The sequence below is a fragment of the Pygocentrus nattereri genome, chromosome 20 (assembly GCF_015220715.1).
Source record: "Pygocentrus nattereri isolate fPygNat1 chromosome 20, fPygNat1.pri, whole genome shotgun sequence".
Classification (NCBI taxonomy): Eukaryota; Metazoa; Chordata; class Actinopteri; order Characiformes; family Serrasalmidae; genus Pygocentrus; species Pygocentrus nattereri.
Window position 1 is genome coordinate 9,909,632 of NC_051230.1, and position 16,973 is coordinate 9,926,604.

The window sequence follows — 16,973 nt, forward strand, 5'->3', positions numbered from 1 at the left end:
CTTTTGAGTGATATGTAAATGATATGATCAGCTATGGATGGCTGTAGAATCACCAAGGATCGAGCTCGGCATGTTTGGAGTGTTTACACCGGGCTTTTCACGTGTGAAAGTGAAATCTGGACCCCAAAAACAACATTTTGTTGCAAGATATAAAGAGGCTCATAGTGTCTGCCTTGATACATATGTAGAGCAGGTTTTGTCTAAATAGTGATTTGACAGTTTTCTTGTCCAAACCTCTTGTTCTTATTAAAACTCAAATGAAAATTAAATGGTGGGCTTTGGCCTTATTCCTAAAGTAGGCCTAACTTTTGTCAACTTTCCCCTTAGTTTTGCAAAGAAATGGCAAGACCATCATTCCGTTTAATATTTTAGGGTTAATTATTACGAAAAGACAAACAGAAGATGCTCATTTGTATTAAAATCTTTTGATAGCCTGTGTGCTTTACTAAGCATGGAATCTGCGATTAGAAATCGCATTGTAATGCATTAAAATACATTGCAATGCATTTTACAAAACCATGTGTTCCATGTGGTTATTTCAGGCAGTTGCTTATGTAGATGCTCTTCAGATTCTCCTGCACTCTTTGTTCTCTATTGTTGATGAAGATATTGTGAGCTTGGTGGTTTTTTTGGCTGAGGAATGTACATTTTCATCCAAGCTCAACTCCTGAGCATTGTTTCTGCAGTTTGTCCAAAAGACTGAACTAACAAAACTGTAGGCAGAGCAATAAATCACCTGCTCAAGAAGTGTCCACAGAGGACCAGAGTGCCATGGGAGAAGTGTTGGGTGTTTGATGTTTCATTCAGAACGGAGTGCATTCTGGTTTACTGCTTACCTGGTTATGCTAGGCTTGGGACACCTGTGAAGGTGCGGAAGGAAAGTGATGCCTCTGCGATTTTCTGCACTGCATCATCTTTTATTTAAAAGCTTACAAAAGCTAACCAGAGCGGATCTTTTCCCTCAGTGCACTCAGCCAACACAAGGGTGGTTTTAAATGACTGTATTACAAGAACTGCCTGGAACGATTTTAACCCCTAAGTGTCAAAGCGCTATTACTTTGGTTTTATTATGCTATTCTAATGTAATCCAATGACATATTTTAGTAGAAAATTGCATTTCCTGAAGGAAATCCTAAGTGATTGCACAGCTTAAGCAGTTCTCCAGTATTGCTGTGGTGTTGCTGTGGTGGTTTTTAGATGGTTGCCAGTGTGTTGTTTTGGGGGTGCTAAGGAGGTTGCTAGAGAGTAGCTAGGTAACTGCTATGTTGTCCCAGGTGGTTGCTAGGGCATTGCTAAATGGTTCATATGTTATTGCTAGAGCTTTGCTAAATGGTGGCTATGATGCTCCAGGTTGTTGCTAGGTGGTTGCTATGGTGTCTGGGGTAGGTGCATTGAATTCAATTGAATTCCATTTTTTTTCTTTCCCAAATCAAGACTGTCTATATAACAATAACTTCGGTGACACTTTATTTTGAGTTAATTTTAGATAAAACAAACACTCAACAGACTCTCAGTAACATATCAAAAACATATGAGGGGTAGGATTAGGCCCAGGGTTAGGGTTAAGATCTGGGTAAGGTGGGGTAAGATTAGGTTTGGTGTAATAGAAGTAATGTATTAACAATACATCGGCTTAATGTAAGTAATGCATCAACAGAACATCTATAAGATATTTACTTCAATGTATTCAGATGCTTCACTACTGCTACTTCACTGATATGTTGTTAATGTGTTACTGATACTCTGTTAAGAGTTTATTAATCATCTAGAAAGGTCCACTCCAAATAAAGTGATCAAATTCAAATTATAATAAAATATCTTCTCTTCTACTTAAGCACTCATGTGGTATTGGTAAACCTTTAACCCTTTAAAATCTGCCTTTTCCACAGAATTGATCTACTTGTTTCAATGTTACTTATATGAGTAAGAAGTAATTCATCTAAAATTACATTGTGCTTGTATTATTAATGGCAACAACTGTGTCTTCTAAGTGTTAAACACATGTTATGAGAATGCATTACGTACATGATTTGCATGTTTGTGAATGTGATAAATTTCAATCGGTCATTTTCTCATAGATATGATGGAGAGAGCGATTATTAACACGTTTGTTGGACACGATGTCGTGGAGCCTGGGAATTATGTCCAGATGTTTCCTTACCCGTGCTACACCAGAGACGAGTAAGCCCCTCTGTTAATATACGTGTTCATCACTCTGTGTGTGTTTGTCAGTTTTTCTTCCACCTCAGCCATCATTAGGCAAATCCCAGAGGTTTTGGTTGTGAGAATGATATCAAAGGGCTGTGAAAGTGTGAAGTTGGAGGTGTTGATAATTGACAGTTACACTGTCAGTAATATGCTACTATGCATTGACGTCATGTTGCTGAATTACCCTCGCACTAATATACCACTACGTTCTGCTGGCCTGTGCAGTTTCCTGTTTGTAATAGAGCACATGATGCCCCTGTGTATGGTCATCTCCTGGGTCTACTCAGTGGCCATGATGATCCAGCACATAGTGGCTGAAAAGGAGCATCGACTCAAAGAGGTGAGGACCATTGCATGTTTTATGAGTCTAAAATTAGCATTTATTAGGTTATTTCTCACATTATGTAATTACATTATGTAAGCACTTTGCACCCCTCAGCCTCACTGGTTCGTCAGAATGAACAGTTGTTTGTTTTCATGTTTTCGTTCATCAGTATTAACTACAATACCCAGTATGCCTTATGCAAATGCATCATGCAACCATTGTGAATCCCTACTTCACTGAACAAATCCTGACTGCTAGCCCCTGTTTAGGGGCTACTAAATCCATCAGTGGTGCTAGCTAGTATTAGTGATTGCACTAACTTTTAACAGTTGGCTTTTAAACTTTTTTTTCTTTATAAAAAGAATAATTTATTTAGAATTAACCAGCTAGAGCAAAAAAAGAAATCAAACATCCTGCCCCAAGTGTTCACTCCAAAATACTTTTTATTTAATCAAAATTTATTTGATCTAAACCAGGAACTTTCACTTTAGGAACTGCTGCAGCACTACTGTAAGATGTGAATATGCATGTTTACAACAGATGTTGCGGTCATCTTTTCCGGAGTGCCTGTTTAATATTATAATTTAGTACTGCACTAGCTACTATTTCAATAACAGGTTAATGATTTCCTCTCATTTTGCCCCATCAAAGCACCGGCATCATTCAAAATACAATCTGTGAAAAGTGTTTCCATTTTTTATGGTGGTATGAAACATTATAAGCTATATGGCCCCGATACTTCCTGTGGTGTCAGAACAAGAGCATGCATTAGATAAAAAAATATACATCATAAGAGTGCTTTTATTTTAATGTTGATTCTAGAGGGGTGCAACAAAGCAAAAACATAATATTGCAATATTTGAAGACATTTTCACGATAATATGTCATGGTATTTATTTTCTCAGATATGTGATCAGTTGGGACAGAGAAAAAAGAGCTAGTATTGCTACATTTTAATATTTAATCAATGAATCGATATTTGGCGTACTATGTTCCACTAACTCCAGTTAAACAGGACTAAATTTGTTTTCTTTATAATGAAACATAAAGTTGATCAGTGTTCTACAAATACTGGTGATGCCTTCAGAAAAGCAGATTATTTTGTGACATCATTTATTATGATAATTATAAATATTGTTGTATTGCCGAGCCCTCAGTGCATTAACATTTTGCCATAGTTAACCTCGTTGATGACTAATCAACTCAAATAATTGATTGAATAACTGCTGCAATATACATATTATTCTGATGATGATGACGTTGATTTCACTCAGGTGATGAAGATGATGGGTCTGAATAATGCTGTTCACTGGGTTGCTTGGTTCATCACTGGCTTTGTGCAGCTCTCCATCTCAGTGACCGCACTCACGGCCATACTGAAATATGGCAAGGTTCTCCTCCACAGTGACCCCTTCATCATCTGGCTCTTCCTCACCGTCTATGCCATTGCCACCATCATGTTCTGGTAATCTTCATTACAACACCTAATTCCACTCTTTTACTAGTTTACTGTCATTATTAGTTAATGTTAGGAATGTTTTGGCAAAAACTATGTAGAATTATGTGTAAACTGTACAGATACAGAGTAATTTATAAAAATGGAAAAACGTGTGTGGCATGGCAGAAACAAAATTAGCAGTCATCTCAAAGCCAGACTTTTGTCTAGCATCTGCTTGTTCTACTGAATAATCTCTTTGCTTTTACCCCTGCTAGTTTCCTGGTGTCAGTGATCTACTCCAAAGCCAAGTTGGCCTCAGCATGTGGTGGGATTATTTATTTCCTGAGCTATGTTCCCTACATGTATGTGGCCATTAGAGAGGAGGTGGCCCACGACAAGATCACTGCCTTTGAGAAGTGCATTGCGGTAGGAAACATCCTCATTCCCATTTACAATATGTAGCACTGCCACCATCACCCCAATGTACAGGGTCTTTTAAGATAAAATAGGCAGTATTCTCCTTGGCAACTTTATCTAAGCTACCATCTGTCCTTCTGTTCCTATGCAACTTCCTCTCCGCCCACAGTCTCTGATGTCCACCACTGCTTTTGGCCTGGGCTCAAAGTACTTTGCCTTGTATGAGGTGGCTGGAGTGGGCATCCAGTGGCGCACCATCAACCAGTCACCAGTAGAGGGCGATGACTTTAACCTGCTGCTGTCCATGGTCATGCTAATCATCGACGCCACTGTGTACGGAGTGCTGACCTGGTACATAGAGGCTGTTCATCCAGGTGGGCTGTGTTGCAGTTATTGCACAGATATTATGGTGGTCACTCAATTCTAGTGTTCTGGAAAATGTGTCTAGCCTAGAAACAGTAGCTAAGAAAGAATGCATTTGTGAAGGGAGTATGGATTGGTCAGTGGCTCGAGGTAGAGGATGAAAATATGTTGTTAAACATTTATTTATTTTATTTATTTATTTGTGTAGAGTACACAAAGTTCCCCTTATCCTTTGCTTCTAAGCACTGCTGGTTCAGCTCCATTGTGCTGTGGAAGTGCTACAGTAATGGTATTAAAGGCCATTGTTCATTTTTCTTCAGCTATTCTTATCAAAGGGAACCTTCTGTGAAAACTGTCAGTCACTAGCTTTATCCTCAAGAGGCAAATGTCCTGCAGTAAAGAGCTTTTAAGACTTTAAAGTCTGTACTTTTTGTTCTGAATCTCCATAACACTCATTTGACTCCGCAGGGATGTATGGGCTGCCCCGGCCATGGTACTTCCCCCTGCAGAAGTCTTATTGGCTGGGCAGTGGGCGTATTGAGACTTGGGAGTGGCCCTGGGGGAGCAGTGCCAGGCTGAGTGTGATGGAGGAGGATCAGGCATGTGCAATGGAGCACAGACGCTCAGGTACAACTGATTTCAAATGAGTTTCCATTTCATTTATTTTTTTAAATGACAGGTGGGCAGGGGGTATCTGGTCGTAAAGCTGTGTTTAATGATATAACATTGTAATAGCACTTTAAAAGTCAGAGCTGGAAAGTCCTCATGAGAAAATCTGTCCAATCAGTGGTCATCTTTGCAACTTCACCAGTCATACGAGACCAGGATCCTCTCTCTCTGAATAGCGAGAAACCAAAAAAGGTCAAATTACTGTTTAAAAATATATTTGAAGTAATCAGTAAAGTCTGACGAAAAACATATAAAGACTTTAAAGTGTTTGGCTATGATTTGTTAAAATATTCTGGCTACCGCGTTTGCACAGATCTCCACAACGAGGGGCGGCTTTTCCCGCTAGCACCACAATATCATCGTTCCTCCAGCATAACCAGCAAGCAGATTGGCTCTTTTTATTTAAGGGTGGGACTTTCTCCATAAACTGATGCGATGCAAAAAGTATTTAACTCAACAAAAGGCTGCAAGGCAGTCGTCTATTTAAAGTGCAGCACTTATTTGACAAACTCATGCCACTTATTTAGATACGGCTGTAGTTGGAGCAAAATTGCGTATTTCCATTGTGGTCATTTGGTCATTTGATCTTCATTTTTACATAATTTGAAAATGCCAGCTGCCATTTATATTGTGTGAACATTTCTTAATGAAGGAACCAATAGAAATGATCCAAAATAACTCAAAATCTTGTTACATTAATGTACATTAGAAGTTACGAAGATTTTTCCCTTCCACTCTACAGTTCCTGAATTTTGGAAATGATTTTGTTACAACAGAAACCATATTTCACAGTCATTTCCTGTATATCAATCATTTGTTGTCTGTGTGAATGACTCAAGACTCAAGAGCAATTGTTTCTTTTGTCATGTTAATTGTTGTGACATTCATTGTTATTAAGGTATATTTTACGAAGAAAAGGTTATTTTTTTAAATACAATAATTTGTAGACGCAAAACACGTCTTAAACCTGGCTTGTAACTGACTAACTACCTGACTCACTCACTCATTCATGAACGAATCTGAACGAAGCTTCTCCACAAGGGAGCGCAGTTAGGACTCAAGAAGCTTTTGATGCTTTGTTAGAGGGATGATTTGCATCAACGACACTGTGTTTTTGTTTTCTGGTCTGTCCAGCTATAGTTTTGAGTAAAGGTGTTAATAAAAGCTGTAAATACTAGCTAAAGTAACTGATTTGGTCATGCAACAATGTTTAATTGTCCATGTGACTGATTTTGATGTGTGCTGCCCTCCAGAGGAAACTCGTGGAATAGAAGAGGAGCCCAGTCACTTGCCCCTAGTGGTCTGCATAGACAAGCTCACCAAAGTCTACAAGACAGGCAGCAAACTGGCTCTGAATAAGCTCAGCTTAAACCTGCACGAGAACCAAGTTGTGTCTTTCCTGGGGCACAACGGGGCTGGAAAGACCACCACCATGTAAGAGATTAAAATGCATGTGCTGAAGTGTGAAGTGTCTTTTCACATAGGGATCTATTGGATTTATGAGCAGATGTTTTATGAAGTAAAGGACATTGTATTCACATAAAGACCCTTCAAGTAAAGTCATATTTGTTCATTTATAATATTGTTATAAAGCACCATTCCCAAGTAATGTAACATTTAAGGCAGTAGTGTAATTAAGAATGTATTTTTAATAACTCACAGTGCTTTTAATTTAGTTACTGAAGTACCGTACTGACATAAGCTGTTCATAAATATGCTTATGCATATGTAAGGATGTCCCTATGAACTTAGCACATGTTGCAGAGTAAAGTGTATCTGCCTTTAGTCTCTCATACCTGATGCATGCCATATTTGGACAGTCAAGTCACTGTTTGGTCACTGTATTATGATGATCTCTAGGTCCATCCTCACTGGACTGTTCCCCCCCACTTCTGGCTCAGCCACCATCTACGGCCACGACATCCGCACAGAGATGGAGCGCATCCGGCAGAACCTGGGCATGTGCCCCCAGCACAACGTGCTTTTCGACAAGCTGAGTGTGGAGGAACACCTGTGGTTCTACTCGCGCTTGAAGGGCATGGCTGAAGAGGACATCCGCAAAGAGATGGACAAGTCAGTCTACACACTTATGCACACAACAGCTTAATGTCATTGTCATTCATTTTCCACTTGAATTTGTGTTAGGAGTTTAGATGCAAACATTTTAAAGGGCTTATACTATGAAAAACTATGCATGTACTAGGCAAACATTAAAATACATAAAAATTCAAAGCACATATGGAAACAATTCATTTTGAATTCATCATAACTGTCATAGTTGATGTTACAACCATTAACACATTTATGTATGACCCTCTGAACAGCCCAGAGCAGTTTGGCCAGCACCTGTTCTCGCAGAAGTGATAAAGAGTGTTGTTACTGCAGATTGTAGTCTGTAGCAGAGTAATTATAGTGGAAGGTGTGAGGAAAATGCAAAAATGTTGTGCTGTTCCTGGCTATCAGGCAGCAAATGTATCGGTGTAGGCTTCCAAAGGATCCACATATCGGAAAAGATGACATCCCTGATGGTTTCAGTCCCAATGTAACTGTTTGTTCTGTACATTTTAGCCCGAATTGCTTTTTGAATGATGCACAGTGTAATGCAGCCAGACAGAACAGAGAATATTTACATATGTCACTCTTAAATACACAGTAACAGAAACAGTCTGCTTAATTGTAAGGGAAAAAGAGAGGTTGGAAAATGTTAATGTAAAAATGAATTACGATTATTTGTGGAGCAGTGTCTGCAACATGCGGCTCTGGAACTAGCAGAACTAGATTTTTTAGGTAAAACTAAAATAATCCTCCTTTCCTGTAAAATAAAGCTCTACTGGTCGTTCTAACACAGTTTTAACAATAAATGGTCTTAATCGCTGGAGTTAATGTAGTTAACTGGTAATTCACCCTTTAACCCTGAAGATTGCCATGCAGACTGCTGGTCACTAAAGCATCGCAGACAGCAATCCCGCCTAGCTCTAAGCTAATGAAAAGGGAAAGAGAGAGATTTAAGACTAACATTGATCATTTGGAGAGAAATTGACTTATTTGCATGTATAATCACTTCAGCTGGTTTCCTGACAAAATTAAACTACAGTGAGGAACTGTGAAACACTGCACAGTCACGAAGCAGAAATCAGCTTCTTATTGCCAGCTTTTTGTTTGAATTGTCCCACCTTAAACGACACAGCAGTTACATTCTGGTGCCTCAGGCACCATTTAAGGCGGGACAGGAAATTTTGAACAAGAAGCTGGTGAATGAGAAGCAACTTCAGCCTCATAAAAAGACGCTTTACAAGAAACTATTCTACTTTTGTGGAAAGGTTTCCTGCTGGAGAGGTGAGAAAAGCAGCTATAGCTAAGCTAAAGCTTAAAGCAGAGCAAAGTAAGTCTTTCATTTATATTATGTATTTTATCCAATACAAGAACATTAGCACATATTTCCAGCCACGATGGTAAAATAGACATAAAATGTTGTGGCTCCCAAGGTGGTTCGATGTTTGTTGAGAGGACAAAATGGCTCTTCTTAATATTTGGCTTGTGACCCTTGATGTAGACTTGTTGAGTTTTTTTTATATAGGGCTATATTGGATCCGCAGTTGAATGTATTGCATTATTAATCTGTCACATCAGACACAGCGAGCTTCTTATGTAAGAGGCGGTGCTTTTGTGCTGTTTCACGCCTCTGTTACTTAATATAATAGCCTCATTATCAGCTTGTAAGAGCCTTAACACAGTGATCATTACTGAACAAAAGAGGAACATCGTAAAGTACATTAAGATAAAACCAACAACATTCATCTAACTCACCAGTCCAGTGTCGCCTTCAGGCCCCTCAGATCTAATGTCTCACGGCTCTGTGAACAGAACTGCTGAATTAGTGCTAAAATATTTTTCAGTCTCAATGCCTTCCTCTTTACCGAAGAACTAAACTAAATATGTTTTGAATATGTATGTATGTAAATGCGTTTTTATGTTTTTCTCAGTTGCCTCTGTGTTTGATGACTGTCTCTTCTTGTCCAGGATGATTGAGGATCTGGAGTTATCTAATAAGCGTCACAGCCTGGTGCAGACACTGTCCGGGGGCATGAAGAGGAAGCTGTCTGTGGCTATCGCGTTTGTGGGCGGTTCGCGGGCAGTCATTCTGGATGAACCCACTGCAGGAGTGGACCCGTACGCTCGGCGGGCGATCTGGGACCTCATTCTCAAATACAAACAGGGTCAGAACAAAGGCTTAATTTCACCCCTTATACTGTGGGGTTATTAATCAGTTATTAATTTTGAGGCTTATTAAAACAACAAGCCACGAGAGGCCATGTGCTAATGTGGCTTTATCATCGTAATGGATATTGTACAACATGAAACATTAAACCCCCTTCACTGTGGTAAAATCACTGTAACACACAGCTAATGTAACCAAGTGCTTTAATTAAATGGCAGCAAAATACAGCATATATCAGTGTTTAATAAATACAGTGCTGTGCAAAAGAGTTAAATCAGTGCTCACTCCCTGATTTGTGTAGCAGCCAGATAGCATAGATTGTACATGGCTTACATGAATGTGTGTTATATCTGAGAGTATCATTCAATTCAATTCAATTCAACTTTATTGTCATTATACAATACAGGGTAGTACAGTATAACGAAACACTATCAGGCTACTTTTCCAGTGCAGTAATAAAAGATGCATAGTAAACAGTGTAAAGACAAAAGACAGTAAAAGACAGACAAAATGTGCAGTCGGTAGGTACAGGTGTCGAACGTAGACAAGATGTGCGTAGGCAAGTGTTCTAGGTGTATTGGATGTATAGACAGTCAGTGCACAGTCAGATATTCAAGTGTATCAGGTATATAGACAGAAGTGTGCTGGTGAATTGCAGTACAGTACAGTAAATGCAGAAGTTCTATTGGTAAAAAAAGAGATGTAAACAGTGATCTGTATATAAAGTGTACAGTGCAGGTAGAGAGTAGCAGCATAATGTTCAGGTAACATCTTAAATAAACAGTAACAGTATAAATATATAAATATACTAGAAATAAGGCTCAGTCAGAGATGAAGTGCACAGTCCTCTGAGCTGGTGGAGCTCAGTGTGTAGAGTGCTGGGTGATCAGGCTGGTCAGTAACAGACTGTAGTGTTGTTGTTAAGCTCAGGTCGATGCTGCCGGTGTGACCAGTTTGACAGCTCGGGGATAGAAACTGTTCTTGAACCTGGTGGTTCTGGCTCGGATGTTCCAGTACCTCTTTCTGGATGGCAGAGGATGGAACAAGGGGTGGCTGGGATGTGTGGGGTCCGAGGATATGTTGGTGGCTTTCCTCTCACATCGGTTGTCATATACGTCCTCTGTGGGTGGGAGGACAACTGCGGTGATGTGTTGAGCAGTTTTGACCATCCTCTGCAGGGCCTTGTGTTCAGCAGCAGTGGCGCTGCCGTACCACACGGTAATGCAGCTGGTCAAGATGCTCTCCACTGTGGCTCTGTAGAAGTTGCAGAGGAGCTGTTGTGGCAGGTTGACTTTTTTTAAACCTTCTGAGGAAGTGAAGGCGTTGTTGGCTTTTCCTGATGATGTGGGATGTGTTGAGTGACCAGGTGAGATCCTCGGATATGTAGACACCAAGAAACTTGAAGCTGTTCACCCTTTCCACCGTCGCCCCCTCGATCCTCAGTGGTGCATGTCTCTACTTCCCCTCCTGAAGTCAACAATCAGTTCTTTGGTTTTGCTGAAGTTGAGGGAGAGGTTGTTGGCAGCACACCACTCTGTGAGGAGCTAGACTTCCTCTCTGTATGGTCCTTCATCATTGTTGGTGATATTGCCTATGATTGTGGTGTCATCCGCAAATTCAATGAAAGTATTGGAGCTGTGTTTTGGAGTGCAGTCGTAGGTGTACAGTGTGTAAGCTTTGGTGAGAGGACACAGCCTTGTGGACAACCTGTGCTGAGTGTGAGGGAGGGGGAGGTGTGTTCACCCATCTTAACACACTGGGGTCTGCAGGTGAGGAAGTCCATAATCGAGCTGCACAGGGTGTGACTTATTCCAAGTGTGTTGAGCTTGGAGACGAGTCTGGAGGGGATGATGGTGTTAAAGGCGGAGCTGTATTCTGAATAATTGGCTATTTTTTACCTTGCTTGTGTGCAGGTCGGACCATCCTCCTCTCCACCCACCACATGGATGAAGCTGACCTGCTGGGTGACCGCATTGCCATCATCTCTCATGGTAAGCTGAAGTGCTGCGGCTCGCCACTGTTCCTCAAGAGCACCTACGGAGACGGATACAAGCTCACGCTCGTCAAGAAACAGAGCGACTCCAATGCTGCAGGTGAGTGTGTGTCAGGTTTAACCTCTTCAACTCCTTGAGACCACCAGTGGTTCCAAAACGCACTTTGTCTTATTCTTCATAACTTTCATATTTCATAAGCTTCAATTCATTCAAAAGTTGGGTATTATATCAGAGCTGTAACTGTTTTCTTTGGAGCAGGGTTAGGGCTAGGACCAGGGAGTGGGTTGGGTTTAGATTTTGGGTTGAGGTTAAGGTTACGGTTAGGATTAGTGCCAGATTTTTAAAATTATCAATTCAATGTAGTAGATATCCTGCCTTCCGCCCGAAGACTGCTGGGATAGGCTCCAGCACCCCCCCCCCCGCGGCCCTGATGGAGAAGCGGCTTAGAAAATGAATGGATGGATGGATGGAATTTAGTAGATATTTAGTTGAATATAACTTGAAAGTAAGTCAAGTATCTACAAAGCATCTAAAGTGGACTATCCAAATACTGTACTTTCTATTGGGATATTTTTTTTTATATTTATTTTAAATTGAAGTTGAATGATTTAGATTTGTGATGAGTTAGATTTTTCAATACAAAGACTTTATTCAAGGAATGCTGTTTCATGTTTTCATGTCACTACTGAAACACAAAGAGTTTTAGTCCTTTTTTAGCCACACCCCTGCATTTCAGAGCAGAAAGTGAGACTGCATCCCTGTCCCTCATGACCACATGCTGAGTGGTTGGTTTTCATTATCCGAAGTCCGACAATCAGTGTGTAACATTTAATTGTCACTACCAAAACACATATTTTCTGCAGTTAACTAAACAATTTTTGTGCTTTATTGAAAAAAAAAATGTCTACAACTGTGTTTGCTAATCAAGTACCAGCTAGTGTTTCTGAGTTCTATCACTAATGAAATATGGAGTCTTTAGTAATGAATTTGATTAAAATAAACATAATTAAGGTATAAGGTCACTCAGAGCAAAAGGATTTTAGTCCAAATTCCAAAATGTGTCTCCAACTCTTTGAATCAGTTTAGCAGAGTTTTGCAGCTTGGCAGAGTTACATCCTCATCATCACCAAAATATTGTATTTTTATATTGTATTTTATTTAATATTGTATTTTTTATTTTATTCATGCAAGGGTGGCTTCTTACCTCATTTAACAGTATTCTGCCCTCTTTTGTGCTTCAAGAACAAAACTGTCTGCTGTTCTAGTTTATTTAACTGTGCACAGGTTTATGAATTATCATCACATTCATGCTAACCTCACACACAGATATAGTTTAGCTTTACAGCAAATGGGGCTGTTCCTAAAGGAGGCAGTGATACAGTTATAGTTCTGGTGCTGTATATGAAACACATTATGAGTCTCTGCAGAGTTTGTCTAGACATTACTTCATATTCAGTGTTTTTCATGTGTTTCTGCTTATATTTGTTCCACTCGTACCACTCTGCATCTGTTTGTGTGTGTTCCCAGATCAGTCGAGCGTACCCCCCTCCTCCGCCCTGTCTCCGTGCTCAGAGAGCAGAGTTACTCAGTTTATCAGACAGTATGTGGCCTCCTGCCTGCTGGTGTCTGACTCCAACACTGAGCTGTCCTATGTCCTGCCGTCTGAGGCTGTCAAGAAGGGCTGCTTCGAGAGACTGTTTCAGGTATACAAACACACGTAAACTCAAAGAAGTGGGTTCAGAACGAACTTCAAAATGTCAAAATTTAGAACAGTTTTGAATCTCGTCATACTAATAATTTGTGTTATTTTGTATACAGTAATAGCTCATAAAATAAAGATTTAAGTATTACACATGAGACATTATTATAATTATTATAACTCCTTCATTGTCATATTAAACCACTTTCCCTGTAATTTTACAGTCATTTGTAGCTCTTTTCATCATCTTCAATATTATTTTTACAGCTTCCTGCTAATGATTTAAATCCTATCAAGTTGCACTAAACTAGTATATTAAAATAATTTATTTAGATATTAGGAAAATGTTACATATTATTAAAAAATAAAAAATAAAACTTTTTTGAACAGTAATTCAGTACTTATGAATGTTTAGTGTATAACCCCAATTCCAATGAAGTTGGGATGTTGTGTAAAACATATATAAATAAAATAAAAACAGAATACGATGATTTTCAAATCCTTCTCAACCTATATTCAATTGAATACACTACAACGACAAGATATTTAATGTTCAAATGGATAAACTTTATTGTTTTTTGCAAATATTCACTCATTTTGAATTTGATGCCTGCAACACTTTCCAAAGAAGTTGGGACAGGGGCAACAAAAGACTGGGAAAGTTGAGGAATGCTCAAAAAACACCTGTTTGGAACATTCCACAGGTGAACAGGTTCATTGGAAACAGGTGAGTGTCATGATTGGGTATAAAGGGAGCATCCCTGAAAGGCTCAGTCGTTCACAAGCAAGGATGAGGCGAGGTTCACCACTTTGTGAACAACTGCGTGAGCAAATAGTCCAACAGTTTAAGAACAACGTTTCTCAACGTGCAATAACAAGGAATTTAGGGATTTCATCATCTACAGTCCATAATATCATCTAAAGATTCAGAGAATCTGGAGAAATCACTGCAAGTAAGCAGCAAGGCAGAAAAACAACATTGAATGCCCGTGACCTTCGATCCCTCAGGCGGCACTGCATTAAAAACCCACATCATTCTGTAACGGATATTACCACATGGGCTCAGGAACACTTCAGAAAACCACTGTCAGTGAACACAGTTTGTCGCTCCATCTACAAGTGCAAGTTAAAACTCTGCCATGCAGAGCGAAAGCCATATATCAACAACACCCAGAAACGCCGCCGGCTTCTCTGGGCCTGAGCTCATCTGAGATGGACTGACGCAAAGTGGAAAAGTGCCTGACGAGGACTGATGTGGACTGATGTGGACTGACGAGTCCACATTTCAAATTGTTTTTTGGAAATCATGGACATTGTGTCCTCCGGGCCAAAGAGGAAAAGGACTGTCCGGATTGTTATCAGTGCAGAGTTCAAAAGCCAGCATCTCTGATGGTGTGGGGGTGTGTTAGTGCCCATGGCATGGGTAACTTGCCCATCTGTGAAGGCACCATTAATGCTGAAAGGTACATACAGGTTTTGGAGCAACATATGCTGCCATCCAAGCAACGTCTTTTTCAGGGACATCCCTACTTATTTCAGCAAGACAATGCCAAGCCACATTCTGCACGTGTTACAACAGCATGGCTTCGTAGTAAAAGAGTGCGGCTACTAGACTGGCCTGCCTGCAGTCCAGATCTGTCTCCCATTGAAAATGTGTGGCGCATTATGAAGCACAAAATATGACAGTGGAGACCCCGGACTGTTGAGCAACTGAAGTTGTACATCAAGCAAGAATGGGAAAGAATTCCACCTACAAAGCTTCAACAATTAGTGTCCTCAGTTCCCAAACGCATATTGAGTGTTGTTAAAAGGAAAGGTGATGTAACACAGTGGTAAACATGCCCCTGTCCCAACTTCTTTGGAACGTGTTGCAGGCATCAAATTGCATCAGTTGAATATAGGTTGAAAAGGATTTGAAAATCATTGTATTCTGTTTTTATTTATGTTTTACACAATGTCCCAGCTTCATTGGAATTGGGGTTGTACATTTATCAGTTGATTTTCCCACATTCTCGTCATTATATTAATAATACATTTTATCTACATAGCTCATTTAATACATTGAAATGCAGCTTAAAGTGCTTTCCATAAAGCACAAAGAGAAAAAATAGCACTGGATATAAAAGGATAAAGAATAAAAATAAACTATTTGCAAAATGCAAATAAAAATCAATTACATAATGAAATAAATGCTAAAATAAATGATTACATAAATACAGTGCAATAAAATAAGAAACATTCCTGTCATTGCTTATTTTAACAAAAAAACACTTCTTTTTTCTGTGCTTCAGTTGGTGTCCACACAATATTAAAATGACCACTAGAGTAGAAGCACTGCATGGATTCTGTTAGTCTGAGTTGCGATGTCTTCCCTTGGCAGGCACTGGAGCAAAGTCTGGACAGCCTGGCCCTTACCAGTTTTGGAGTGATGGACACCACACTGGAGGAGGTCTTCCTTAAAGTGTCAGAGGAGGACCTGTCTGTGGAGAACAGCGACGCAGGTGAAAGAGAGGATGGCAAGACGACGCTCTCATTGAAAGACTTTCTAAATCTGAAATTTACACAAAAAAGGAAAAGTTTTGGTCATTTGCAGACCAACTCTCTATAAAGTCTAGATCAACATTTCCTAACAGAAAGTCCTCGTTTATGCTCTGTGTCTGAACCCAGCAGTCATGAACAGTGAATACCTGATACAGATTAGAGGTTGGAGATATTCACGTCAAGGTCCGGCATCATTACTCAGCTGTTTCTCATGCTTCATACCTGTAGCTTTTAATCTACAGCTTTTAATCTACTGCACTAGAGTCACTGATGGCAGCAAGGACCACAGTGCCAGCATGACAACAGTACATTAACCGATGTAGCTTAAAAACTTTAGGGATGCTGTTTGAAGCTATTGATTGATGAATATTATTGTTTACAATTTGAATGTGTAGTAATTCAGTTTGCTACAATAGAGTTAGGCGCGGTGGGTTGGGTCAGAGTGTTCGAGCCAGTTCAGACATACATTTCAGGCCCAATTTAAGCTTGAAATACGGTGATCTCTTTTTCTGTTGTTCTGAACTCTCTCACTCTCTCTCTCTCTCTCTCTCTCAGACATGAAGGACTCTCCGGGGGGCTCCTCTGCGGGTAAGCCAACGTCTTTAGCCGGGCCGCAGGCTGATGGTGCTGTGGTTGGGGCAGTGACCCGGCCAGAGGTGGAGCTGAGTAATCTGGTGATGTGCTCTAGACTGAGCCCCAGTCAGGCCTCACTGCGCTCCGACTCCTCTCTGGGCTCAGTGCGGGGAGACGAGGGCGGACCGTACTCAGAGTTTTATGGAGAATACTGCCCCCTGTTTAATAACAACCAGGACCCAGACTCTGCCAGCCTCAGAGGTGCATATATTACTGTTCTATTACCAGTTATGCATTTGTTTATGATCTTTCTCTCTGTTTTGTGTGGATTTATTTAGAGGTGGGCATATTGGTGGGCCCAAACTTACATATTAGCATCATAGTAGTTGTAGAGTGCAAATAAAATTTCCCTGGCAAAAAAAAAAACAACAAAAAAACAGTTCACTTTAATAAGAAAGGATGCAGAATCATGAACAAGCGGTTTGCGTCCAGTAGTGGTTAATTATGCTTTGTGATAAGTTCATCGA

General features: G+C 40.1%; 1 protein-coding gene across 2 annotated transcripts in view; it reads left to right on the forward strand.

Annotated features, from left to right (window-relative positions):
* The window catches only part of abca2 (ATP-binding cassette, sub-family A (ABC1), member 2), a 123,925-nt gene that overhangs the window by 85,988 nt on the left and 20,964 nt on the right, over window positions 1-16,973 (forward strand). For both annotated transcript variants that reach the window (XM_017691266.2, XM_017691267.2), the window contains 13 exons: window positions 2,079-2,181; window positions 2,434-2,548; window positions 3,808-3,998; window positions 4,247-4,397; window positions 4,558-4,762; window positions 5,220-5,378; window positions 6,674-6,854; window positions 7,281-7,493; window positions 9,441-9,637; window positions 11,553-11,732; window positions 13,161-13,336; window positions 15,713-15,833; window positions 16,429-16,707. In XM_017691266.2, coding sequence (XP_017546755.1) covers window positions 2,079-2,181; window positions 2,434-2,548; window positions 3,808-3,998; window positions 4,247-4,397; window positions 4,558-4,762; window positions 5,220-5,378; window positions 6,674-6,854; window positions 7,281-7,493; window positions 9,441-9,637; window positions 11,553-11,732; window positions 13,161-13,336; window positions 15,713-15,833; window positions 16,429-16,707 — 2,271 coding nt within the window. The remainder of the gene's footprint in view (window positions 1-2,078; window positions 2,182-2,433; window positions 2,549-3,807; window positions 3,999-4,246; window positions 4,398-4,557; window positions 4,763-5,219; window positions 5,379-6,673; window positions 6,855-7,280; window positions 7,494-9,440; window positions 9,638-11,552; window positions 11,733-13,160; window positions 13,337-15,712; window positions 15,834-16,428; window positions 16,708-16,973) is intronic.